The sequence below is a fragment of the Cetorhinus maximus genome, chromosome 34 (assembly GCF_964194155.1).
Source record: "Cetorhinus maximus chromosome 34, sCetMax3.hap1.1, whole genome shotgun sequence".
Taxonomy (NCBI): Eukaryota; Metazoa; Chordata; class Chondrichthyes; order Lamniformes; family Cetorhinidae; genus Cetorhinus; species Cetorhinus maximus.
Window position 1 is genome coordinate 3,573,622 of NC_135912.1, and position 27,914 is coordinate 3,601,535.

General features: G+C 51.8%; 2 protein-coding genes across 5 annotated transcripts in view; both read left to right on the plus strand.

Moving 5' to 3' along the window:
• Positions 1 to 674: 674 nt before the first annotated feature.
• On the plus strand, positions 675 to 12,746 carry LOC144671826 (uncharacterized). 3 transcript variants are annotated; one of them, XM_078533880.1, is made up of 4 exons: positions 675 to 749; positions 6,907 to 7,272; positions 10,911 to 11,157; positions 12,330 to 12,746. In XM_078533880.1, exons 1-3 carry the CDS (start codon positions 692 to 694, stop codon positions 11,129 to 11,131), a joined length of 645 nt encoding a protein of 214 aa, XP_078390006.1. In that variant the 5' UTR covers positions 675 to 691; the 3' UTR covers positions 11,132 to 11,157; positions 12,330 to 12,746. The 3 variants fall into 3 exon arrangements, with proteins under 3 accessions (XP_078390006.1, XP_078390005.1, XP_078390007.1); XM_078533879.1 differs by lacking the exon at positions 12,330 to 12,746 and having other exon boundaries at positions 681 to 749; positions 10,911 to 11,297; XM_078533881.1 differs by lacking the exons at positions 675 to 749; positions 12,330 to 12,746 and adding an exon at positions 1,357 to 1,384 and having other exon boundaries at positions 10,911 to 11,298.
• Positions 12,747 to 16,043: 3,297 nt separating this feature from the next.
• Positions 16,044 to 27,914, plus strand: part of LOC144671810 (amine oxidase [flavin-containing] B-like) — a 39,681-nt gene continuing 27,810 nt past the window's right edge. The window contains exons 1-2 of one of the 2 annotated variants that reach the window (XM_078533857.1): positions 16,044 to 16,255; positions 19,042 to 19,136. In XM_078533857.1, coding sequence (XP_078389983.1) covers positions 16,219 to 16,255; positions 19,042 to 19,136 — 132 coding nt within the window. In that variant the 5' untranslated portion in view covers positions 16,044 to 16,218. The remainder of the gene's footprint in view (positions 16,256 to 19,041; positions 19,137 to 27,914) is intronic. The other variant, XM_078533856.1, reaches the window with a different exon arrangement.

Consider the following 27,914-nt stretch of genomic DNA (forward strand, 5'->3'; position numbering starts at 1 on the left):
TGTTGCCTGGGATGAAACATTTAAGTTATGAAGAGAGGTTGGATGGACTTGGGTTGTTTTTGTTGGAGCAGAGAAGACTGAGGGGTGAGCTGATCGAGGTGTACAAGATTATGAGGGGCATGGACAGGGTGGATAGGGAGCAGCTGTTCCCCTTAGTTGAAGGGTCAGTCACGAGGGGACATAAGTTTAAGGTGAGGGACAGGAGGTTTAGGGGGGATGTGAGGAAAAACCTTTTTACCCAGAGGGTGGTGACAGTCTGGAATGCACTGCCTGGGAGGGTGGTGGAGGTGGGTTGCCTCACATCCTTTAAAAAGTACCTGGATGAGCACTTGGCACGTCATAACATTCAATGCTATGGGCCAAGTGCTGATAAATGGGGTTAGATAGGTAGGTCAGGTGATTCTCACGTGTCAGTGCAGACTCGATGGGCCGAAGGGCCTCTTCTGCACTCTGTGATTCTGTGAAGCAAACCCCCTTCATCCCAGGAATTCAACCTTTGCTGAGATGTTTCAAATGAAAAGTAAGGGGTTTATCCAGGGAACGTTTCCTGTAAAATTCAAATTGTAACCAAATTAAATTAGTCATGGGGGATTTCTTAACGATGGGGAATTCAGAGGAAATGTCCAGAATGATAAATAAAATCACTCAGTCACAGTTTACATCAGCTCAGTAGCAGTGGTATCAGAGCAGCATGGAGATCGTCAAACTGGGTCTTGTCCTTATGCTTTTCACTGGGATGACTGGGGCAGGTAAGTGACACTCCTCTGGCATATCGTGTAGAGAGTGGGTTAATAGCAATGCAGAGCACGTTGCTGATCGATGGTGTGTCCGGGATGGAAGAATGTGAGGGTCCTTGAGAAGGTGCAGAGGAGATTTACCAGGATGGTTCCAGGGATGGGGGAACATCAGTTCCAAGGTTAGGTTGGAGAAGCTGGGGCTGTTCATCTTGGAGTAAAGGAGAGTGACATAGGCGCACGAGATTATGACAGGTTTAGATAAGGTAGGCAAAGAAAAGCTCTTCCCATCCGCTAATGGTACAAGATCTAGGAGACACAGATTTAAGATTTTGGGCAAGAGATATGGGCTTGCGGGGGGTGGTGGGGTGAGGGGTGGGGGGGGGGGGGGGGGGGGGTGAGGAAGAACTTTTTTTACTCAGCGGGCGGTAATGACCTGGAACTTGCTGCCCACGAGGTGGGGATGGAAGCAGAGACGATGAATGATTTCAAAAGGAAATTGGATGGGCGCTCGAGGGAAATAAACTCGCAGGGGATACGGGGATAGAGCGGGGGTGTGGCGGGGGGCGAATGGGACTGCCTACAGAGAGCTGGCATGAACTCGATAGGCTGATTGGCCTCCACCTGTGCAGTACTGATGCCAAGACAAGGTGAGGAAATACATTATCAATAGTGGAAGTGTAGTGGAACAGAGGGACCGTGGACTGCACAGACCTCCGAAGGTGGCAGGACAGGGAGATAAGATGATTAAGACGGCAAAACGGGATGCATTCTTTTCATGGAAAATAAGGAGAGTTATGCTGGAACGGTCGGAAACACTTTCTAGACCCAGCTCGTGCGCAGTGTACACTTCTGGTCACCCCCTGACAGGAGGGAAGTGACTGTGCTAGTGAGGGGACGGAGGAGATTTACAGAGGATGTTCCCAGGACTGGCGCGTTTTAGCAGCGAGGGAAGGTCGGAACAGGCTGGGGTTGTTCTCTTTGGAACAGAGGAGGCTGAGGAGAGGTTTATAGGGTGATGAGGGGCCTTGATGGAGTGGACGAGGGATGACCTATTTCCCTCCAGCAGAGCGCTCAGTAAACCAGGGAGTTAAACTAATTGGGAGGAGGTTTAGAGGGGAGTTGAGGATAAAATGGTTTTCACGGGGGAATCTGGAACCCACTGCCTCAAATGGCGCCAGAGGCAGAAACCCCTCGTCACATTTTTTTTAAAAGAAATACTTGAATTCTGCTCTTGAAGTGCCAGAAGCCCACGGGGGGTACGGGGGGTGGGGGGTCAAGAGCTGGAAAGTGAGATTAGGCTGGGCAGCTCCAACTTGCTGGCACAGGCGCGATGGGCCGAATGGCCTCCTTTCCACATTCCCCGCCTTTCTGCGTTTCTGCTCCCCCAGCGCCCAGTTCGTCCGCTTTGTCAGCGCTTGCGCTGTCCATTCACCGGGCAGCAGGGCCTCAATTCAGGGCGGAGGGGAGTGAGAGCAGCGGGGTGGGGGTGGGTGGTGGTCAGTGAGGCAGCGGCGGGGGTCGGCGGGGGGGGTGGGTGGGGGGAAGCGAATCCCTTGCCAGCTCCCAGCCGAGGCAGGGGTCTGTAGAAAGAAAAGCGGCCGAGCGTTTTCGATCCTCGACCCACTCTTTGGTCCACTCCTCTCACTTCAAGAGGGGGGGTGGAGGGGAGCAGGAGGGTCCCACCCTCTCTCAACTTTCAACGGTGGGGGGTGGGGTGTGGAGGTCTCCCAACAGCGGGGGTCTTAGCGGGCGTAGCCTGGATGACGATTCTGATCTCTTGGAGAGGCAGCAGGCGTGAGACCAGCTGCGATTGACCCTAGGGACTCCCAATGGTTTCAGACAGAAACTCGGGGAAACTCCGCAAACAGCCGGGGTTATGGGGTGGGGTGGGGGGTGCGGGGGGGAAATTGCAGTGCAGCTCACAGCACCGAAGGGAGCTGGGGACAGACTTTGGAAAGTTTTGAAAAGTTTCTCCCCCCGCGACAGACCCACTTTCATTTTCCCAGTGGCGATAAACAAACCGAAAAGGAATCCTTTCAGTTCTGTTAAACCTCCCCCCGCCCCCCACCCACACACACAGCCAATCCCCTGAGTACAATGAGAAGCTTGATGAGTGACACGGGCGTTTTGGGGACTTTCCTCGGGTTAAAAAGCGAAACACTGCGGACGCTGAAGTTAAAAACAGAAAACGCTGGGAATAAAAAACCCATCAGCACCCGCGCGGGAGAGAGAGAGAGAGAGAGAAAAACATAGTTAACCTTTCGAGTCCGTATGACCCTTCTTCAGAGCTGAAGAGAAGGGGAAATGTGATGAAATTTATACTGTTTAAGGTGGGGTGAAGCAGGTGGAGCTGGACAGAAGGCCAGCGATAGGTGGGGACAAAGGAGGGATTGACAAAGATGTCATGAACTGAGGGACAAAGGGATTGTTATTGGCAGTGGTTAGTGCCAAAAAAGCTGCTGGTGATGGCGTGAAGATAAGGAAAGCAGAATGTGATTATAGCAGAACAAAGGGTAGCGATTGTGTGAAAGAGCAGCTTGGAACAAGTAACAAGACGGCCCTGTAGAGGGGGTGGGGTGGTGGGAAAGGGGCAGTGGTGGAGGGGAGAAAAGGATAGAAAATGAGATTTAAAAAAGGGAGAGAAAACTACGGATAAACCAATAAAAATAAAACAAGTGGGTAAAAAAAAAAATGAAGAAAGGGAATGAAAAAAAAGGGGGTGGGGATGGAGGGGAGATTTGAAGCTGTTGAACTCAATATTCAGCCCGGAAGGCTGTAAAGTGCCTAGTCGGAAGATGAGGTGCTGTTCCTCCAGTTTGCGTTGGGCTTCACTGGAACAATGAAGCAGGCCAAGGACAGACATGTGGGCATGAGAGCAGGGAGGAGTGTTGAAATGGCGAGCGGCAGGGAGGTCTGGGTCATGCTTGCAGACAGACCGGAGGTGTTCCGCAAAGCGGTCACCCAGTCTGCGTTTGGGTCTCTCCGATGTAGAGGAGACCACAATGCAGAGGGGACTTCCCTGTCCTGTGTGACTCAATAGAGGCCACCGGGGTGGGGGTGGGGCAGGGGGCAGTGGGGGGGACACTACATGGAATTCCCCCTCTAGTCCATAACACATAGAGCGGCCGCCCTCAACATTGATCGCCTGTGGACCATTTAGACAAGGCAAGGCAGGCCAGCCATCGGACCCACTCTGACATGTTACCCGCAAAAAAATAACATCAGGATTGTAAATATTTCACTGCTTTTTTTGTGACTCAATGTGATAAATTTATGTGCATTTATTTTCCATGAAATATTATCAGTAAGTTATTAATTCATGCCAGAAACGAAAGTGTAGGTATCCTCATGTTAAACATCGATACAAGAATCACAGAATCAAAGTGCAGAAGAGGCCCTTCGGCCCATCGAGTCTGCACCGACACGTGAGAAACACCTGACCTACCTACCTAATCCCATTTACCAGCACTTGGCCCCATAGCCTTGAATGTTATGACGTGCCAAGTGCTCATCCAGATACTTTTTAAAGGATGTGAGGCTAACCCACCTCCCCCACCCTCCCAGGCAGCACATTCCAGACCCTCACCACCCTCTGGGTAAAAAAAGTTATTCCTCACATCCCCCCTAAACCTCCTGCCCCTCACCTTGAACTTATGCCCCCCTCATGACTGACCCTTCAACTAAGGGGAACAGCTGCTCCCTATCCACCCTGTCCATGCCCCTCATAATCTTGTACACCTCAATCAGGTCGCCCCTCAGTCTTCTCTGCTCCAACGAAAACAACCCAAGTCCATCCAACCTCTCTTCATAACTTAAATGTTTCATCCCAGGCAACGTCCTGGTGAATCTCCTCAGAAGAACCTGTTTATTTGAGACATCCTGATGTGCATCGTCCAAAAACCAGTGACCGTAGCCTTCTCTGAGCAGCCTCAACGCGCTGCTAACCAAACCAAAACCAGCCGCGGCGTCCGCCTTGCTGGCCAGACGCCGTTGCCGTGTTGGCTGTGGCGACGTCACACCCGAGTGGCCGGGTTGGGGGAGGGGGGGGGGGGCGGTTCTGGGGCGCTCTGGCACACGGCTCCGCTGGCGGCTGGCGTCTTCAGCCAGCGGCCGTGCCCACCCAGGACCCGGGCGGGCTTGCCGGCGGTCTGCAGACGGTGCCCCGAGAGCCGCAGGCGTGCAATCTCCGGCGGTGAAACGGGCCATTTGGCCCACCTTCCCCCTGCTGCCCCCCACCCCCTTCTACCGGCATTTCATGTTCCCCAGCGCCCCAAGCCGACTGGCTTAAGGTGCCGCGGACATGGGTCCTGAACTCGACAAAGCCCTTCGGTCGTTATCCGACAACAGGCAACTCACTCAGTCAGTCAGCGACGAGACATCACAAACCAGGATGCGGTCAGATAGCGATTTAAGTTCAGAGACAGGGGAAGATAATAAGCGTTTCAACCAAGAATAGAAACGCAACCTGTAAGACAGCACAAGAAATGATTCACAGGATGATGAGAGATTATAGTTATTAGGAAAGATTGAACAGGCCGGGGCTGTTTTTGTAGAAACCAAAGAAAGCTTACGGCGCAGGGAAGAGGCCACTCGGCCCATCGGCGTGTTTCCTCTAGAAAAAGAGAAGTGCCCAGGGGCTTTGAAGAAGTTTTGAAGGTTATGAAAGGGCTCAACACGAGATGTTTCCACTTTTAGGGGAGGCCAAGATGAGGGGCCGCGAGTATCAGATTTTTAAATTTATTTATACGTTCGTGGGACGCGGGCGACGCTGGCTGGACCGTCATTGGTCGCCCCCCCCCCCGTCCCTAATTGCCCCTTGAGACGCTGGTGGTGAGCTGCCTTCTTGAACCGCTGCAGCCCGCGCGGTGTAGGAACACCCGCAGCGCTGTTCGGAAGGTCCAATCAGGGATTCAGGAGCAACTTCTTTACCCAGGGAGCGGGGAGGATGTGGAACTCGCTCCCATAGGGAGCGGTCGAGGTGAACAGTGTCGATACATTTAAGGGGGAGCTGGATAAACCCACGAGGGAGAAAGGGATAGACGGATATGCTGACGGGGTGAGATGAAGAGGGGGTTGGGAGGATGCTCTTGTGGCGCGTAAAAAATCAGCATGGAGAGAGAGTGGGCCCAATGGCCTGTTTCTCTGCTGGAAATTCAACGTAACAACCGAACTTTACTTCCTCTGATGGAGTGAGGGAAGCTGGGGTTTAAATGTCCCTGGGAGGGCCACAGAGGTTGGGCTACAATGTCAGGCAGTACCAGCTATTAAAGTCCTGTAACACTACAGAGGCATCAGCACCGCTCTGCAGCGCGGGGGGAGGGAGGGAGGGAGGGCGAGGGGGAGGGGGAGGTATTGGAGGACATTTAAAGAAGTCACAGTAACGACAACGGACAAGGAGGGAGCCTGGAAAGGAGTTTGAAATGTCATTGAGGGGTCACCCTCAGCAGTTCTCGTCCCTGGGTCAGAATGTCGTAGATTCAATCCACGCTCGAGACCACCGAGTCTGAGTGGACTCCCCCAGGGCAGCACTGAGGGAGTGCTGCTCTGTCAGAGATACCGGCTTTTGGATGAGATGTTAAACCCACGCCCTCGTAGATGGATGTCAAAGATTCCTTGGCCACTATTTTAAGGAAGAGCAGGGGAGAAACACCTGTTAAATCAATCCAAAGCCTTGATGGATGAAACTGGACACAAATCCTTTTCTTGATTGGTGGTTTATTTGCAGAATGCAGCATTCCATATGTCTGCCTCCTACTTTCTAACGCCCAGTTTCCTGGCATTCTCTCTTTATAAGTGCTCTAGGTACTTAATTAAACGATGCCCTTCATCTCCAAATATTACTATAATTAATGTACCATTAAAAATCCAATGTATTGGATCGATATTTATCCCTCAATCAACTTTAGGAATAATAGATTATCTGCTGCTGTAGTTGGGAGCTTGCTGTGCGCAAATTGGTTGCTGCATTTCCTACATTGCAACAGTGATTGCACTTCAAAAAATACTTTCTTGTCTGGACAGTGGTCGGGATAGCCCTATAAAAATGCAAGTCTTTGTTTCTGAGAGAGCTCTGCCTCTGATATGGGAGGCCCGATAATTCGCACTGACTATGAGGGTTTGACAACAACGGTGATAGATCCTTCTCACACCCCATCTCTGTCCCCTACAGCGCATCTGACCTGCAGGAAGCGGCAGGTTAGGATCGAGGCCCGTTCCGGTTACGCCATCGATTTACCCTGCCGGTTCAGCTGGCACGGTGGGGCTCCCGGGGAGTACATGGTGGTGTGGCAGCTCAGAGAGGGAGAGCGGGACTCGCTGGTGTACGGCCGGGAGAGCCACTCGGAAAACCCGGAGCCGGGTCCCCGATTCGGGAACAGGACGGAGCTGGGGCGGGGCTGGTTTGCAGAGGGAGACGCCACCCTGAGCCTGAGGAGCCTGGTCCTGACTGACGGGGGACTGTACGCCTGTCAGGTCACCACCATGAACCCTCACAGGAGGAAGGTGTGCGCAGAGGTGACATTAACTGTCCAGGAAGGTGAGTGAAACCGTTGGTCAGGAAATCCCCTCGTGAGCAGTTCTGTTGAATATTCACACCTCAAACTTCGGACATTAGATAGGACGCAGAAAAGATTCATGAGAGGGTTTTCCAGGGATGAGGAATCAGGTTACGTAGATGGATTGGAGAAGTTGGGACTGCTTTCCTTGGAGAAGAGAAGGTTGAGAGGTGATTTGACAGAGGGGTTCGAAATCATGAGGGGGGGAGTCTGGACAGAGTAGACAGGGAGAAACTGTTCCCATTGGTGGAAGGTTTGAGAACCAGAGGGACACAGATTGGGAAAAGAAGCAATGCAGACACGAGCCGAAACTTTTTCACGCAGCGAGCAGGTTAGGATCTGGGACGCGCAGCCTAGAGAGTGCGACGGAGGCAGGACCCATCGAGGCCTTCGAGAGGGAGTTGGATCATCATCTGAAAAGGAAGAATGCGCAGGGCTGTAGGAAGAAGGCAGCAGAATGGCTCATTCGGGGAGCCAGTACAGGCACGACGGGCCGAATGGCCTCCTTCTGCGCTGTAATAATTCTGCGATCCTGTGAAAATTAAAAATTCTCCTGTTTTGTTTTCAAATCCCTCCTCGACCCCCTCCTCCCTATCTCTGCAGCCACTCCCATTCCTTACAACCCTCCAGCTTCTCCCACCAAGTCTGACATTGAGCATTCTCGATTCCCATCGCTCCACCATTGGCAGCTGTGCCTTCAGCTGTCTGGGGCCCTAGGCTCTGTAATTCCCTCCCGTGACCTCTCCGCCTCTCTCTCTCTCTCTGCCTCTCTCTCCTTTACGATGCTTCTTAAAGCCGACCTCTTTGACCAATTATTTGGTCACCTGACCCTAATATCTCCTGATGTGGCCCGGTGTCGAATATTGCCTGTTAATTGGCCCCTGTGACGCTCCTTGAGGGATGTTTTACTGTAAAAGACGCTAAACGGACGCAAGTTCTGAGTGCGCTGAACAAACCAGTTCGGGAGAAACTGTTCCCACCGGCGGAATGGTCGAGGGCCAGAGGGCACAGGTTTAAGGTGTTGCCAAACGAAGCAACAGCGACATGAGGCAAAGCTTTTTTCCACAGTGAGTGCTGAGGATCGGGAATGCTCTGCCTGAGAGTGTGGTAGAGGCAGGTTCAATCGTGCCTTCCAAATGGGAAATGGATAACGACCTGAAGAGAAAATAATTTGCAGGGCTACGAGGAAAAGGCCAGGGGCGGGGGAGTGGGGCCAGAGGAGCTGCTTTAACAGAGAGTTAGCAGGAACGGGAGAGGCTGAATGACCTCCTTCTGTGCTGTCACCATGCGATAATATTGATGACCGAGATCGATAGAGTTTTGGACACTCAGGGAAATAAGGGATAGGGTGTTAACTCACTTAATATGTTTCTGGAGGGATGTGGAGCCAGTTTGTTTTCAACATAAGCTTATCCACAAAACCCAGTATAAGTGCAGACTGTGTTTCCTGTCCACAGTTTCCCCTCAGTATAATATAAATACAGACTATGTTTCCGGTCCACACAGTTTCCCCTCAGTATAATATAAGTGCAGACTATGTTTCCTGTCCACACAGTTTCTCCTCAGTATAATATAAATACAGACTATGTTTCCTGTCCACACAGTTTCCCCTCAGTATAATAAGTGCAGACTATGTTTCCTGTCCACACAGTTTCCCCTCAGTATAATATAAATACAGACTATGTTTCCGGTCCACACAGTTTCCCCTCAGTATAATAAGTGCAGACTATGTTTCCTGTCCACACAGTTTCCCCTCAGTATAATATAAATACAGATTATGTTTCCGGTCCACACAGTTTCCCCTCAGTATAATATAAGTGCAGACTATGTTTCCTGTCCACACAGTTTCCCCTCAGTATAATAAGTGCAGACTATGTTTCCTGTCCACACAGTTTCCCCTCAGTATAATATAAATACAGACTATGTTTCCTGTCCACACAGTTTCCCCTCAGTATAATATAAGTGCAGACTATGTTTCCTGTCCACACAGTTTCTCCTCAGTATAATATAAGTGCAGACTATGTTTCCTCTCCACACAGTTTCCCCTCAGTATAATATAAATACAGACTATGTTTCCTGTCCACACAGTTTCCCCTCAGTATAATATAAGTGCAGACTATGTTTCCTGTCCACACAGTTTCTCCTCAGTATAATATAAATACAGACTATGTTTCCTGTCCACACAGTTTCCCCTCAGTATAATAGAAGTGCAGACTATGTTTCCTGTCCACACAGTTTCCCCTCAGTATAATAGAAGTGCAGAACCTGTTTCCTGTCCACAATTTCCCCTCAGTATAGTATAAGTGCAGAATCTGTTTCCTGTCCACACAGTTTCCCCTCAGTATAATGTAAGTACAGACTATGTTTCCCATCCACTCAGTTTAAAGACTATGTTCCCTGTCCATAGTTTCTCCTCAGTATAATATAAGTGCAGACTATGTTTCCTGTCCACACAGTTTCCCCTCAGCGTAATATAAATGTAGACTATGTTTCCTGTCCAGTTTCTCCTCAGTATAATAGAAGTGCAGAACCGGTTTCCTGTCCACGCAGTTTTCCCTCAGTATAATAGAAGTGCAGACTATGTTTCCTGTCCACACAGTTTCTCCTAAGTATAATATAAGTGCAGACTATGTTTCCTGTCCACACAGTTTCCCCTCAGTATAATATAAGTGCAGACTATGTTTCCTGTCCACACAGTCTCCCCTCAGTATAATATAAGTGCACACTATGTTTCCTGTCCACACAGTTTCCCCTCAGTATAATATAAGTGCACACTATGTTTCCTGTCCACACAGTCTCCCCTCAGTATAATATAAGTGCAGACTATGTTCCCTGTCCACACAGTTTCCCCTCAGTATAACAGAAGTGCAGACTATGTTTCCTGTCCACACAGTTTCCCCTCAGTATAATAGAAGTGCAGACTATGTTTCCTGTCCACACAGTTTCCCCTTAGTATAATATAAGTGCAGACTATGTTTCCTGTCCACACAGTTTCCCCTCAGTATAAGTGCACACTATGTTTCCTGTCCACGCAGTCTCCCCTCAGTATAATATAAGTGCAGACTATGTTTCCTGTCCACACAGTCTCCCCTCAGTATAATATAAGTGCAGACTATGTTTCCTGTCCACACAGTCTCCCCTCAGTATAATATAAGTGCAGACTATGTTTCCTGTCCACACAGTCTCCCCTCAGTATAATATAAGTGCACACTATGTTTCCTGTCCACACAGTCTCCCCTCAGTATAATATAAGTGCAGACCATGATTCCTCTCCAAACAGTCTCCCCTCAGTATAAGTGCAGTCTGCATTTCCCATCCCATACACACAACTGTATGTCCGCCCCATATACAGGAAAGTAGTTCTTATATACGTGCTTTAACCTTTCCCTAATTAGTATGAGCTGCTCTTAATTGTAACTAAGTCATGCACTCAATTGTCACAAAATTTGCAACATTGACAACGGTATAGTGCAGGTAGATGGAGCTCAGGCAGAAGATCAGCCATGATTGTCTTGAACGGAGAGGCAGACTCGAGGGGCCAAATGGCCTACTGCTGCTCCCATTTCTGCCTGTGCTTCCCCTTCCATGAGAAAATTGACAGAATTCTCTACCCTTACAGGGCCAGGCACAGGGAATCACACGGCTGATCCCCTTGTCGCACAACAGCATCACCATCAGGGGAATTCAACAACGGAGCGCACGGAACTGGCTGCAGAGCGCGATCCACATCACGTGAAAATACATGGAGCCCGGAATGGGAGCAGCCGGACCCGAGCCCCCATTCCTTTGCTCTTTTCCCCAGTTCTGATCCCCCTGTTCCTGCTCCTCCAAGTCTGCTAATCCCTGGATTCTGAAGGGAATGGACGGTAAGTCGGTGCATCTCTTCAACAGGGACTGTTCACGATGGGGATAAACGAGAAGCTTTCCAATTTCACTGTGGCCCTCAAACGCTCGTAATCTAAGCACAGGTTACCTTGAACATTGTCTTTTTTTCTTAAATCACCCTTTCACAGGATGTGAGTGTCAGTGGCATTCATTGCCCCTCCCTCATTGCCCTCAGTTTGACACAATTGAGGAGGTCTTGCTAGACCACCTTTAGAAACCGTTAGCTGTGATTCTGTGATTGGACAGCACTTGATGAACAACCCTGAGTGCACTAAGAATAACATTAACAGCCAATTTAAGATAATGATTCAGGCTCACTTACGCTTGCTAGAAGCTACATATATTCATATGCAGAGACCTGTCCTCTGCAGGCAAAAGGAACATGTCCAGACATTCTGTCTTTTTGGAATTAAACAAAAGCATAGTGGATAAGGTGAGGGGGGGGGGGGAGCAGCATTAATTTGCTGGTACATTCTCTATGGCAACGCCTCAACCAAACAGTGTCAACTTCCAAACCAGTCATCACCCTTTTCTCATGCAGTATGAATTGTTGTTCCCTTTGAAATTTGGCATTCTTGCATCCGTCCTGATGAGTGCAAGGTGAAAATCTTCGACATCATGTCTCTTTTTTCAGTCGCACCCGAGTTGGCCTGATTATTAGTCCAGGCCTCTGGACTACTAGTCTAGATACATAACTAGACCCATACCCTGAACGCACTGATCTTGACTGGGATACGGTTCCGCGAGCACCTGCCACCCTCACCCGGCCCCAAGTGACTGCCACCCTCGTGCACGAGCCTACTCATAGCGATGGTTGACTATTTGACTAAGTGGGGCGTCGCAGACAAGCCAGGTACTCTTCCCGTCTGCATCCAAGCAGGATTAACCCGGTCATTATGATTGCTTTGCTGTTTATTTGCTTGGGATCTTGCTGTGCGCCGAAAGGCTGCCATATTCCCTGCATTCCGACCTTTTCAAAAAAGGTTCTGCTTGGGCCGTTCATCGCCCCCCCCCGGGAAGGGGTGGGGCCCGAGCTCATGTGAAAGGCGCGAGTTTTTTTTTCCCTAGGGTGGTTTAAGGCTCCATCCACCTCGCATCCCTTCACCGACTTCCCAAAACCGACTTATTTATATTTTGTTTCGGTTTATTTCAGTTGCAGGTCGGACGCTGAGCCTGGCGACTCATTCCGTGACGCACTGGGACTAGGCGCGCTGGGAGGGAGTGCGTCGCGGGAAGATGACGTTCTAGCGTCCTGACGCCAACGCACGACGCAGCGCCGCCTCTCTCCGCCCCTCAAACAGCGCGGACCAATCAGCGACTGGGGGCATCGGCGGGGATAGGGGGAGAGAGAGGACCTCAGGAACCGACCAATGGCAGTTGCGAGGAGGCGGGGCTAGGAGCGGCGTCGGTCCCCCACGTGGGGGGGAAACCCCCTTCGGGAATCCCGGCCCATTTAAAGTGGCAACAATCCCCCCAGACCTTTCTACCGCACTCGCGAGCACTTTATTGGCAGGTCCCAAGCAGCGGACCTTGTTTATTTATTTATTGATTTATTAAATTCATGCAATTTGCTTGGACTCGGAAGATGATTTAAAAAAATAATTTTCACCGCTGCGTTAGTTATTTTGTGAAAGGATTTGTTTTAAAATTCCAACACCTTGAACCCCAGTGACTCACTCACCCCCCTGCAATAAACTCCATACCCCAGGGACTCACTCACCCCCCTGCAATAAACTCTGTAACCCAGTGACTCACTCACCCCCCTGCAATAAACTCTGTAACCCAGTGACTCACTCACCCCCCCTGCAATAAACACTGTACCCCAGTGACTCACTCACCCCCCCTGCAATAAACTCTGTACCCCAGGGACTCACTCACCCCCCCTGCAATAAACTCTGTACCCCAGGACTCACTCACCCCCCCTGCAATAAACTCTGTAACCCAGTGACTCACTCACCCCCCCTGCAATAAACTCTGTGCCCCAGTGACTCACTCCCCTCCCTGCAATAAACACTGTACCCCAGTGTCTCACTCCCCTCCCTGCAATAAACTCCGTAACCCAGTGACTCACTCACCCCCCCTGCAATAAACTCTGTACCCCAGGGACTCACTCACCCCCCCTGCAATAAACTCCGTAACCCAGTGACTCACTCACCCCCCCTGCAATAAACTCTGCACCCCAGTGACTCACTCACCCCCCTGCAATAAACACTGTACCCCAGTGACTCACTCACCTCCCTGCAATAAACTCTGTACCCCAGTGACTCACTCACCCCCTGCAATAAACTCTGTACCCCAGTGACTCACTCACCTCCCTGCAATAAACTCTGTAACCCAGTGACTCACTCACCCCCCTGCAATAAATTCAGTACCCCAGTGACTCACTCACCCTCCTGCAATAAACTTAACCAGCAATGCCCACACCCTGTGAACGAATAAAGTATTTTTAAAAAACTCTCATGATGACATCTCTGCTCAATGTTGCTCTCTCCCTCCCTCATCTCTCCATTAGTGTTGCTCCCTCCCTACCTCATCTCTCCTCAATGTTGCTCCCTCCCTCCCTCATCTCTGCTCAATGTTGCTCTCTCCCTCCCTCATCTCTGCTCAATGTTGCTCTTTCCCTCCCTCATCTCTGCTCAATGTTGCTCCCTCCCTCCCTCATCTCTGCTCAATGTTGCTCCCTCCCTCCCTCATCTCTGCTCAATGTTGCTCTCTCCCTCCCTCATCTCTGCTCAGTGTTGCTCCCTCCCTACCTCATCTCTGCTCAATGTTGCTGTCTCCCTCCCTCATCTCTCCTCAATGTTGCTCTCTCCCTACCTCTCTGTTTTCCTCGCTCTCTCTTTCTCTCCCCTCCCTCACCCTCTTTTCACCCCCCTCCTTTCTCATTTTCCTCTCCATCTGCCTCTCTTTCTCATTCTCTATTTCTCCCTTCCTCATTCCTCCTCTCTGCCTCGCCCCCCCCTCCCCCACTGCCCCCCTCCCCATCTTTCCATCGTTACAGACATTCCCTCTGATTCCGAATGTTCCGGACAGACAATTCTCCCGTCGCGCTGAGTCCCGCTGGTCGGGAACGTGGAATGTTTCTAAGAGTCACCCTGTGTGGACAAAATGCTACTTGGAAAATTATCGTGTAATAAATTGCCTGGAACCCAAATGTTGCTCAGGAGGTCTCCCGACCCTGCACGCTGCTCCTCACTTGGGAGGGGGAGGGCTTGCCAGACATTCGCCAAACTGTAAAATCAACATCAAAAACAGCCTGCATTTATATAGCACCTGTAACATAGTAAAACACCCCAAGGTGCTTGACTGGAGCAATCATCAAACAGATAAGAGAGGGTAGGAACAGGAAGGAACTCTTCCCCTTGGTGGAGGGATCAATAACCAGGGGGCATAGATTTAAGGTAAGGGGCGGGAGGTTTAGAGGGGATGTGAGGAAGAATTCTTTCACCCAGAGAGTGGAGGGAATCTGGAACTGGAAAGGGTGGTGGACGCAGAAACCCTCATAACATTGCAGAAGTATTTGGATGTGCACTTGCAATGCCATGGCCTACAAGACTATGGGCCTAGTGCTGGAAAATGGGATTAGAATAGTTAGGTACTTGTTTGACCGGCTCAGACTCGATGGGCCAAAGGGCCTTTCTCTCTGCTGTAGACCTCTATGATTCGCTGAGAATTTGACCCCAAGCCACATGAGGAGAAATTCGGCACAGGTGGCCATCAGCTTGGTCAAAGAGGTCGGTTTTAAGGAGTGTTTTGAAGGAGGAGAGAGAGAGAGAGAGAGAGAGATAGAGCGGTTTAGGGAGGGAATTCCAGAGCTTAGGGGCCCAGGCAGCTGAAGGTACGGTCGCCAATGGTGGAGCGATGGAAATCGGGGGATGTTCAAGAGGCCAGGATCGGAGGGCTTTGTGGTTGGAGGGCATTACAGAGATAGGGAGAGGGGAGGGGACATGGGAGGGGAGGTGGGGGATTTGAAAAGGGCGATGGGAAGCCAATGTGGGTCAGCGAGCACCACGGGTGAGAGGTGCAAGTTAGGACACTGGGCAGCAGAGTGTTGGGTGAGTTGAAGCTGACTGAAGGTGGGAAGATGAGAGCCCGGCACAAGAGGGTTGGAATAGTCAAGCCCAGAGGTAACAAAGTCAACGGATGAAGGCTTCATTGGCCGATGAGCCGGGATGGGTCGGAAGCAGGGCGATGCTACAGAGGCGGAAGGAGGCGATGGAAGGATTTACGCACAGGAAGATCCCACAGAGGCAGGGAAGGAGAGAGAAAAACAGAGGGAAAGAGGTGGGGGGGGGAGAAAAATGAGAGAAAGGTAATGAATTTGATAAGGATGCACTTTCAAACTCCCAATTTAAAACTGAGGGCTGTTTGCCCAAATCCACTGGCGAATTCAAACACTCCTTGTAAGTCAGACGTTTACGGCCAACGCATCTTCAAAAATAAGGGGTCTCCCACTCCCGGTGGAGAGGAGGAGGGACGTCCTCCCTCAGGGGGTTGTTAGTCTGTGGATCTCTCTTCCCCATCGGAGGCCGGGCCACTGAATATATCCAAGGCTCAGTTCGAGGGGCCAGGGTTATGGGGGGGGTGGGGGAGACAGGCGGGAAGGTGGGGTTCAGACCACAATCAGATCAGCCAATGGTCATAGTTCATGGCGGAGCGGGCTGGAGAGGGGAGGGGCCGAATGGCCTTCTCCTGCTCCTATCTCTTACGTAGACTGTACCGGGTTCATCCTCAATCGGTCCTTTGTTCCTCCTGGAGTCTGACAGGGGAGGAGGAGGGGATTAAAAAAAACACTCGATGCGTTTCCCTTTTAAGGGTTATCTGCTCACTCAGGGAGAGGGGTGGACCCTGGGAGGACAAAGGCAGGGAGGAGGAGCAGGGAGAGACCGAGCAACAGCCACCCGAAATTAGCCAGGCCATCGGTCGGAGGCTCTGAGCTCAGGGGAGCCTGAGTCAGGAGCAAGTCCAGCCCCTGGGACACTCCAAAAGGAACTCTCTCCTCCCCTCTCCTCCCCTCCTCCCCGTGTTGATCTGATTCTGCAATGCACGACGTGATTGTCCTGGGAGCCGGGATCAGTGGTGAGTTCAAAGCAAACCGGGCACCCGTTTAATTCTTCTCACCTCCTCTCTCCGGCCGGCCAGCGGTGAGTCCTCAAAGGGGCTTTGGCCACGTTCAGGAAAAGCACCGGGATTAAAGGGGAGGGGCGGTGCTTTCCCCTTTAAGGCTCTCTTTGTTTGGCCAACCCATTACCCGGTGTTGCTGCAGAGCCCAGAGGGCAGTTCGATGGTCAGCAGAGGCAGAGGGACAATTACAGGCATTTTATTTTACTGGCCGAACATGTCTAGCCACCGAACTCTGCAGCTTTTTATTCCCCTCCGACAGAGCGGCGCTCCCTCAGCACTGACCCTCCGACAGTGTAGCACTCCCTCAGCACTGACCCTCCGACAGTGCGGCTCTCCCTCAGTACTGACCCTCCGACAGTGCGGCTCTCCCTCAGTACTGACCCTCCGACAGTGCGGCTCTCCCTCAGTACTGACCCTCCGACAGTGCTGCACTCCCTCAGTACTGACCCTCCGACAGTGCGGCACTCCCTCAGTACTGACCCTCCGACAGTGCGGCGCTCCCTCAGCACTGACCCTCCGACAGTGCGGCACTCCCTCAGCACCGACCCTCCGACAGTGCGGCACTCCCTCAGCACTGACCCTCCAACAGTGCAGCACTCCCTCAGTACTGACCCTCTGACAGTGCGGCACCCCCTCAGCACTGACCCTCCGACAGTGCGGCGCTCCCTCGGCACTGACCCCCCGACAGTGCGGCACTCCCTCAGTACTGACCCTCCGACAGTGCGGCACTCCCTCAGCACTGACCCTCCGACAGTGCGGCACTCCCTCAGTACTGACCCTCCGACAGTGCAGCACTCCCTCAGTACTGACCCTCCGACAGTGCGGCACTCCCTCAGCACTGACCCTCCGACAGTGCGGCACTCCCTCAGTACTGACCCTCCGACAGTGCAGCACTCCCTCAGTACTGACCCTCCGACAGTGCGGCACTCCCTCAGTACTGACCCTCCGACAGTGCGGCACTCCCTCAGTACTGGAATGCGCTACCTAAGAGTGAGGTGGGAAGCAGGTACAATCGCGATTTGAGTTGGGTAAATTACCCGAAGAGAAAAGACTTGCAGGGCTATGGTGAGAGGGCGGCGGAGTTTATTTCTTATCCTCTCACGGGAGGCGGGTGTGGCTGGCTGGGCAAGCATTTATTGCCCATCCCTAACCCCCTTGGTGGTGACTGGGAGGGGGGGGTGGTGGTGGCTAGTTGAGTTGCTCTTGCAGAGAGCCAGCAGGGACCACGATGGGCCAAATGGCCCCCTTCTGTGCCGTAACCCAGTCCGGGCTTCTACATTGAACAGCCAACGCGGGTGGGAATGTCCTCTCCCTGAGCCCGCCCACAGGTGGGGCCCACTCACTTTCAAGCTGCCGTTTCCCCTTTAAGAATGGGCCCCCCCCACAGCAGCTGATAGGACAGTTCTCTGGCCATTCCCAGTAGGGCAGTGTCCCCCCTGCTGGCGAGAGGCAGGACTGCAAGAGGGAGCCAATCTCTGTCAGCAGCTGAGTCCCCGGGGGCTGAATTTCTCAATGGGATGCAGCAGGGTCCAAAACTGCAAACAGCGGAGCGGAACTATTTCTACAGCACCCCCACCCCCACCACCGCTCCCCCCCTCGTCACCTCCTGGAGGCAACTGTTGTCTCTGCCTGAAACAAAAACAAAAACAACTGGAAAAACTCAGCGGGTCTGACAGAATCTGCGGAATGTCCACATCTGCCCCGTCAAACCCCCACCCCCACTCCATGTGTGTAAAGATTGCTCTCAGGGTCCCACCTCAGCCCACCCTCTCCTAAACGAGCCCCGGCCTCGCTCAGTCTCACCCTGACGGGGCGTTAAGGTCCCAATGGTCGCCTCGTTCCAGTCAATCCACATTTAGAATATTGTGAGCAATTTTGGGCCCCGTATCTCAGGAAGGATGTGCTGGCCCTGGGGAGGGTCCAGAGGAGGTTCACGAGAACGATCCCAGGAACGAAAGGCTTAACATATGAGGAACGTTTGAGGACTCTGGGTCTATACTGGATGGAGTTTAGAAGGATGAGGGGGGGATCTGATTGAAACTTACAGAATACTGAAAGGCCTGGATAGAGTGGACGTGGGGAAGATGTTTCCATGAGTAGGAGAGACTAGGACCCGAGGGCACAGCCTCAGAGTAAAGGGAAGACCTTTTAGAACAGAGATGAGGAGAAACTTCTTTAGCCAGAGAGTGGTGAATCTATGGAATTCATTGCCACAGAAGGCTGTGGAGGCCAGGTCATTGAGTGTATTTAAGACCGAGATAGATAGGTTCTTGATGGGTAAGGGGGATCAAAGGTTACGGGGAGAAGGCGGGAGAATGGGGTTGAGAAACTTATCAGCCATGATTGAATGGCAGAGCAGACTCGATGGGCCGAATGGCCTAATTTCTGCTCCTATGTCTTATGGTCTTATGGTCTAATCCCTCCCGAGTTTTCCCCAGTGACTCCGTATCCTTTGGGGATTCCAAAGACCAGGAGTGTACATCCCAAGTGACGGCCTGGTGAAATTTCTACACGGGTTTAACATAACGTCTCTCTGCTTCACAATTCAATCCTCCTCCAGCAGAGGCTCCTCAGGGGCTTTGGGATTTTCTTACTTCGATTTCAACGATTCGGGAATCTGTGCTCTTGGAATCCTCTGCTTCCCCCCACCCCACCTCCACCCACCATGTTTCTTCCCTCGCTCCGGAGGACCATTGCTTGGTCACAGGTTGGCCGTTGACCTCTGGCCCTGTCTCTTGCAGGTCTCTCAGCTGCGAAGCTCCTCCATGAGCAGGGGGTCAATGTCGTGGTGCTGGAAGCCAGGGACCGAGTGGGAGGACGCACACGCACCCTACACGTGAGGACATTGTCTCTTTTACAGTTGGGGGCAGGTGGGGGTGGAGGGGGGCGGGGGGTGGGGGGGTGGGGTGTGGGAATTGATATTAACATCATGGCTGTCATCCAGTGCCCCATCAAACACTCCCAGGGCAGGTACAGCACGGGGTTAGATACAGAGTAAAGCTCCCTCTACACAGTCTCCATCAAACATTCCCAGGACAGGTACAGCACGGGGTTAGATACAGAGTAAAGCTCCCTCTACACCGTCCCCATCAAACACTCCCAGGACAGGTACAGCATGGTGTTAGATACAGAGTAAAGCTCCCTCTACACTGTCCCCATCAAACACTCCCAGGACAGGTACAGCACGGGGTTAGATACAGAGTAAAGCTCCCTCTACACTGTCCCCATCAAACACTCCCAGGACAGGTACAGCACGGGGTTAGATACAGAGTAAAGCTCCCTCTACACTGTCCCCATAACACTCCCAGGACAGGTACAGCACGGGGTTAGATACAGAGTAAATCTCCCTCTACACCGTCCCCATCAAACACTCCCAGGACAGGTACAGCACGGGGTTAGATACAGAGTAAAGCTCCCTCTACACCAACCCCATCAAACACTCCCAGGACAGGTACAGCACGGGGTTAGATACAGAGGAGCACTGATATATTTATCCCTCAATCAGCATCATTAAAAAGCTGATTATCCGGCCGTTGTCACATTGCTGTTTGTGGGATCTTGCTCTGTGCAAATTGGCTGCCACGTTTCCTCCATTATAACAGCTCACTGCACTGCAAGAAGCACTTCATTGGCTGCAAAGCCTTTGGGACCGTTGTGAAAGGCGCTGCAACAATGCAAGGCCTATCTTGCGAGATCTGAGCTTTAAAGCAGCCTCACCCTACCCAGCCCGTGGCTCCAGCAGCCTCACATCGACCCAAACCGCAGACTGGCCTGAAAATGAGCGGCGTGATTCTGGGCAGGAAATACCCCATATTCAAGTCTCTTCAGTGCCTCACGTCACTTCTACACTCCTGTTGACCTTTCAAAGAAAAAAATAGTTTTATTTGCCCTTTAGTAGGTGGGAGTGAAGCAAACGTTCATTCTTTAGTCCCCCTGTCTGACTCGATCCTAACACCCTTGGCCTTTTCAGAAGCTCGATGGAGAAGAATTATCTTTCTCTCCCCCCCTGTCATTTTTTTCAACGTTCAGGCTTCAGCTCTGGCCCTGCCTCTGGCCTGGACATTTACGGGTTCGAATTCCACCCGGCCGAGTTCAATCCCCGGCGGACGCTGTGGTGCGGCGCTGAGGGAGTGCAGCACTGTCCGAGGCGCCGCCTTTCGGTCGACGCCCGTTCATGCCCACGCGAAAGATCACACGGAAGGCGGAGCTGGGGGGTTCCCCCCCTTGGTGTCCTGGCTGATGTTTATCCCTCAGTCATCACCGTGCACAGATGACCTGGCCACTGTCGCACTTGCGGGATCTTGCTGTGCGCAAATTGGCTGCTGGGTTTCCGACATCACGGCGGCGACCGCGTTTCATGAGGTGCTTCGTTGGCTGCAAAGCACTGTGGGGCGTCCTGATGTTGTGAGAGGCGCTATATCAATGCAAGGTCTTCCTTTCTTTATACTTTCCTAACCCTGGTCTTGTTCATCAATGGAAACCTTCGAACTTCACTGGGGGGGTTTCGTTCACGAGACCTTAAGCGAAGGGTGGCAGTGTCAACGATGAAAATGTGTCGCAACTTCCTCAGGGTGGTACTGAGACGTGCCCGGACACGATGCTGAGGGACCCTCTGCGCACCCGCTCCCCTTCCTCACACGCCCCACACCACCCCCCACAATCCAACGCAGAAGCCTTTGAGTGAATTGCCAACCATTCCTGACCCACAGGTGGGGTGGGCAATGGAACAGGTCGCAGGGCACTTCAGACTCAACAGGACCAATGAAGAGGAGGATTTGAAACTTAACACCCCACCTTGGCCAAAACTCAAGGCTTTCCTGCTTCCCTAAAGAGGAGGAGGCCATTCAGCCCCTCGAGCCTGTTCCTCCTATTCAATGCGATCCTGGCTGACCTGCGCCTCAATCCCATTTACCTTTTCCTGCTCCATATCCCTCGCCATCCTCCCCCGGCAGAAATTGGAGAGATCTCCACCCTTAAAGCTCCCGTGGTCCCCCACTGTACATTGAGTTTTGGGGGAGAGAGTTCCAGATTTCCACACCCCCCCGCCTCTCCCCACCTCTGTGTGTGAAGAACCCCTTCATGACATCACCCTTGGCTTGAATTCTAAGATTCTGCCCCTTTGTTCTGAACTCCCCACATCAGAGGAAAAAGCTTTTCTCTACCCTCCTGATCGATTTCATCGTTTTTAACACCTCGATCAGATCACCCCCCCCTCGACCATCGCAGCTCAGGGGAATACAAACCAAGTTTAGGTAACCAGTTCTCGTTTGACTCCAAGATGGTGACAGGAAGGTCATTTCCTCTTTCAGTTAACTGGTGTGTCCCACTCATCATGCAACCCAGCCTGCCCGAATGTGATGTTCGATCCGTGGCACTCTACAGTAAAAGATACCGAGCGTTAGATGATAACCTTTGGTTTCGTGTTTTTGCTCAAGTGCTTTTATCTCAACCATGAATCATCCTCTTCCTGGTATCTACACGGCTGCAACAAAGAACAAAAGTGCGATAAGGATGAGGTTTTAAACTCTGACTCGTTTGATGCTACAGATCTTAAGTATTGCTGATAAGAGAGATGTGTCATCTTGCACCCATCCAATTCATGCGTTCACATGCAGTACAAATTGTTGTTTTCCCCTTATGTCGATATTCACGCGAGTGTCCTGATGAGTGCAAGATGGAAAGCTTCGACATCTCTTTTTTTTTCAGCAACACTATGGTCGTTGCCATAGATTCGGCAGCAAAGACCTCGAGGAGCTCAGCCTACTACAGAGAAGCAAAGTATCAGAAATCCCCTAATGTCTAGGAGCCCGGGCAAAAACTGGAGTCAATGGGAATCAGGGGGGAAACTCTCCGCTGGCTGGAGTCACACCCAGCACAAAGGAAGATGGTTGTGGTTGTTGGAGGTCAGTCATCTCAGCTCCAGGACATCACTGCTGGTGTTCCTCAGGATAGTGTCCTCGGCCCAACCATCTTCAGCTGCTTCATCAATGACCTTCCTTCCATCATTAGGTCAACCCCTACCATCTTCCTTTGTGCTGGGTATGACTCCAACCAGTGGAGAGTTTTCCCCCTGATTCCCATTGACTCCAGTTTTGCTCGGGCTCCTTGATACTAGGGGATTCCTGATACTTTGCTTCTCTGTAGTAGGTTGTGACCAGAAGTGGGGATGTTCGCTGATGATTGCACAATGTTCAGCACCATTCGTGACTCCTGACACTGAAGCAGTCCATGTCCAAATGCAGCAAGACCTGGATAATATCCAGGTTTGGGCTGACAAGTGGCAAGTAACATTCGTGCCACACAAGTGCCAGACAATGAGCGTCTCCAACAAGAGAGAATCTAACCATCACCCCTTGACATTCAATGAAATTACCATCACTTAATCCCCCACTATCAACATCCTGGGGGTTACCATTGACCAGAAACTGAACTGGACTAGCCATATAAATACTGTGGCTATAAGAGCAGGTCAGAGGCTGGGAATCCTGCAGCGAGTAACTCACCTCCTGACTCCCCAAAGCCTGTCCACCATCTACAAGGCACAAGTCAGGAGTGTGATGGAATACTCCCCACTTGTCTGGATGAGTGTGGCTCCAACAACACTCAGGGAGCTCGACACTGTCCAGGACAAAGCAGCCCCGCTTGATTGGCACCACATCCACAAACATTCACTCCCTCCACCACCGACGCACAGTAGCAGCAGTGTGTGTACCATCTACAAGATGCACTGCAGGAATTCACCAAGGCTCCTTTGACAGCACCTTCCAAACTCACGACCACTACCATCTAGAAGGACAAGGGCAGCAGGCACATGGGGAACACCACCACCTGGAAGTTCCCCTCCAAGTCACTCACCATCCCGACTTGGAAATATATCGGCCGTTCCTTCACTGTCTCTGGGTCAAAATCCTGGAACTCCCTCCCTAACAGCGCTGTGGGTGTACCTACACCACAGGGACTGCAGCGGTTCAAGAAGGCAGCTCACCACCACCTTCTCAAGGGGCAACTAGGGATGGGCAATAAATGCTGGGCCCAGCCAGCGATGCCCACATCCCACGATTGAATAAAACAATAGTCTGTATGACCTCGAACAGTTTTCCATTTGTTTGATAACGCCCCCTGCATTGTTTTCAAGACATTGACCTTAGCCAGACTGACACTGCTGCAGGTAACCCATGTTCCAAGACAGGGTTTTATTCCAATAAATTATTCTCTCTGAAATCCAGGAGGTGGCAGGGGCAAGCGAGTTATCGGATGAGGGTTTCTGCTCGACCCGGGGGCTCCTCCCACTTACTTTGCTTTATTAAGGCGTTCACCAGCTCAAAGGGAACAAAGGAGCACTGATGGGAGGGTGCTGAAGGCAAAGCAGCACCGGGATAAAGAGACAGCAACACAGCAGATATCTGCAGCAAACTGCGTGGGGAAGAGCAGCACTTAGACATTTCTCATCTCTGGCACTGGGCCTGAGTGTGTAGACGGAGCAAGTAGACGTGGTCTGCAAAAACTGAGCTACAGCAAACAGAGAGGTTTCCCCTGTTTCCCAGGTTAGCTGACCTCAATGGGGAAGGAACAGCAGTGGAGTTAATGCAAAGCCAAACTGGCAAAACGCGTGGGTTAATGGAGAGGAGGTACAGCACGGAGTTAGATACAGAGTAAAGATGCCTCTACACCTTCCCCATCAAACACTCCCAGGACAGGTACAGCACGGAGTTAGATACAGAGTAAAGATGCCTCTACACCTTCCCCATCAAACACTCCCAGGACAGGTACAGCACGGAGTTAGATACAGAGTAAAGATCCCTCTACACCTTCCCCATCAAACACTCCCAGGACAGGTACAGCACGGAGTTAGATACAGAGTAAAGATCCCTTTACACCTTCCCCATCAAACACTCCCAGGACAGGTACAGCACGGGTTTAGATACAGAGTAAAGATCCCTCTACACCGTCCCCATCAAACACTCCCAGGACAGGTACAGCACGGGGTTAGATACAGAGTAAAGCTCCCTCTACACTGTCCCCATCAAACACTCCCAGGACAGGTACAGCACGGGGTTAGATACAGAGTAAAGATCCCTCTACACTGTCCCCATCAAACACTCCCAGGACAGGTACAGCACGGGGTTAGATACAGAGTAAAGATCCCTCTACACCGTCCCCATCAAACACTCCCAGGACAGGTACAGCACGGGGTTAGATACAGAGTAAAGATCCCTCTACGCCGTCCCCATCAAACACTCCCAGAACAGGTACAGCAAGGGGTTAGATACAGAGTAAAGATCCCTCTACACTGTCCCCATCAAACACTCCCAGGACAGGTACAGCACGGGGTTAGATACAGAGTAAAGATCCCTCTACACTGTCCCCATCGAACACTCCCAGGACAGGTACAGCACGGGGTTAGATACAGAGTAAAGATCCCTCTACACTGTCCCCATCAAACACTCCCAGGACAGGTACAGCACGGGGTTAGATACAGAGTAAAGCTCCCTCTACACTGTCCCCATCAAACACTCCCAGGACAGGGACAGCACGGGGTTAGATACAGGGTAAAGCTCCCTCTACGCCGTCCCCATCAAACACTCCCAGGACAGGTACAGCATGGGGTTAGATACAGAGTAAAGCTCCCTCTACACTGTGCCCATCAAACACTCCCAGGACAGGTACAGCACGGGGTTAGATACAGAGTAAAGCTCCCTCTACACTGTGCCCATCAAACACTCCCAGGACAGGGACATCACGGGGTTAGATACAGGGTAAAGCTCCCTCTACACCGTCCCCATCAAACACTCCCAGGACAGGTACAGCACGGGGTTAGATACAGAGTAAAGCTCCCTCTACAATGTCCCCATCAAACACTCCCAGGACAGGTACAGCACGGGGTTAGATACAGGGTAAAGCTCCCTCTACACCGTCCCCATCAAACACTCCCAGGACAGGCACAGCACGGGGTTAGATACAGGGTAAAGTTCCCTCTACACCGTCCCCATCAAACACTCCCAGGACAGGTACAGCACGGGGTTAGATACAGAGTAAATCTCCCTCTACACCGTCCCCATCAAACACTCCCAGGACAGGGACAGCACGGGGTTAGATACAGGGTAAAGCTCCCTCTACAATGTCCCCATCAAACACTCCCAGGGCAGGTACAGCACGGGGTTAGATACAGAGTAAAGCTCCCTCTACACTGTCCCCATCAAACACTCCCAGGACAGAGACAGCACGGGGTTAGATACAGGGTAAAGCTCCCTCTACACCGTCCCCATCTAACACTCCCAGGACAGGTACAGTACGGGGTTAGATACAGAGTAAAGCTCCCTCTACAATGTCCCATCAAACACTCCCAGGACAGGTACAGCACGGGGTTAGATACAGAGTAAAGATCCCTCTACACCGTCCCCATCAAACACTCCCAGGACAGGTACAGCACGGGGTTAGATACAGAGTAAAGATCCCTTAAACACTGTCCCCATCAAACACTCCCAGGACAGGTACAGCACGGGGTTAGATACAGAGTAAAGCCCCCTCTACACAGTCCCCATCAAACACTCCCAGGACAGATACAGCACGGGGTTAGATACAGAGTAAAGCTGCCTCTGCACTGTCCCCATCAAACACTCCCAGGACAGGTACAGCACGGGGTTAGATACAGAGTAAAGCTGCCTCTGCACTGTCCCCATCAAACACTCCCAGGGCAGGGACAGCACGGGGTTAGATACAGAGTAAAGATCCCTCTACACTGTCCCCATCAAACACTCCCAGGACAGGTACAGCACGGGGCTAGATACAGAGTAAAGCTCCCTCTACACTGTCCCCATCAATCACTCCCAGGACAGGTACAGCACGGGGTTTGATACATAGTAAAGCCCCCTCTACACAGTCCCCATCAAACACTCCCAGGACAGGTACAGCACGGGGTTAGATACAGAGTAAAGATCCCTCTACACTGTCCCCATCAAACACTCCCAGGACAGGTACAGCACGGGGTTAGATACAGAGTAAAGATCCCTCTACACTGTCCCCATCAAACACTCCCAGGACAGGTACAGCACGGGGTTAGATACAGAGTAAAGCTCCCTCTACACTGTCCACATCAAACACTCCCAGGACAGGTACAGCACGGGGTTAGATACAGAGTAAAGATCCCTCTACAATGTCCCCATCAAACACTCCCAGGACAGGTACAGCACGGGGTTAGATACAGGGTAAAGCTCCCTCTACACCGTCCCCATCAAACACTCCCAGGACAGGCACAGCACGGGGTTAGATACAGAGTAAAGCTCCCTCTACACCGTCCCCATCAAACACTCCCAGGACAGGTACAGCACGGGGTTAGATACAGAGTAAAGCTCCCTCTACAATGTCCCCATCAAACACTCCCAGGACAGGTACAGCACGGGGTTAGATACAGGGTAAAGCTCCCTCTACACCGTCCCCATCAAACACTCCCAGGACAGGCACAGCACGGGGTTAGATACAGGGTAAAGTTCCCTCTACATGTCCCCATCAAACACTCCCAGGACAGGTACAGCACGGGGTTAGATACAGAGTAAATCTCCCTCTACACCGTCCCCATCAAACACTCCCAGGACAGGGACAGCACGGGGTTAGATACAGAGTAAAGCTCCCTCTACAATGTCCCATCAAACACTCCCAGGACAGGTACAGCACGGGGTTAGATACAGAGTAAAGATCCCTCTACACCGTCCCCATCAAACACTCCCAGGACAGGTACAGCACGGGGTTAGATACAGAGTAAAGATCCCTCTACACTGTCCCCATCAAACACTCCCAGGACAGGTACAGCACGGGGTTAGATACAGAGTAAAGATCCCTCTACACTGTCCCCATCAAACACTCCCAGGACAGGTACAGCACGGGGTTAGATACAGAGTAAAGATCCCTCTACACTGTCCCCATCAAACACTCCCAGGACAGGTACAGCACGGGGTTAGATACAGAGTAAAGCTCCCTCTACACTGTCCCCATCAATCACTCCCAGGACAGGTACAGCACGGGGTTTGATACATAGTAAAGCCCCCTCTACACAGTCCCCATCAAACACTCCCAGGACAGGTACAGCACGGGGTTAGATACAGAGTAAAGATCCCTCTACACTGTCCCCATCAAACACTCCCAGGACAGGTACAGCACGGGGTTAGATACAGAGTAAAGATCCCTCTACACTGTCCCCATCAAACACTCCCAGGACAGGTACAGCACGGGGTTAGATACAGAGTAAAGCTCCCTCTACACTGTCCCCATCAAACACTCCCAGGACAGGTACAGCACGGGGTTAGATACAGAGTAAAGCCCCCTCTACACAGTCCCCATCAAACACTCCCAGGACAGGTACAGCACGGGGTTAGATACAGAGTAAAGCTGCCTCTGCACTGTCTCCATCAAACACTCCCAGGACAGGTACAGCACGGGGTTAGATACAGAGTAAAGCTGCCTCTGCACTGTCCCCATCAAACACTCCCAGGGCAGGGACAGCACGGGGTTAGATACAGCGTAAAGCTCCCTCTACACCGTCCCCATCAAACACTCCCAGGACAGGGACAGCACCGGGTTAGATACAGAGTAAAGCTCCCTCTACACCGTCCCCATCAAA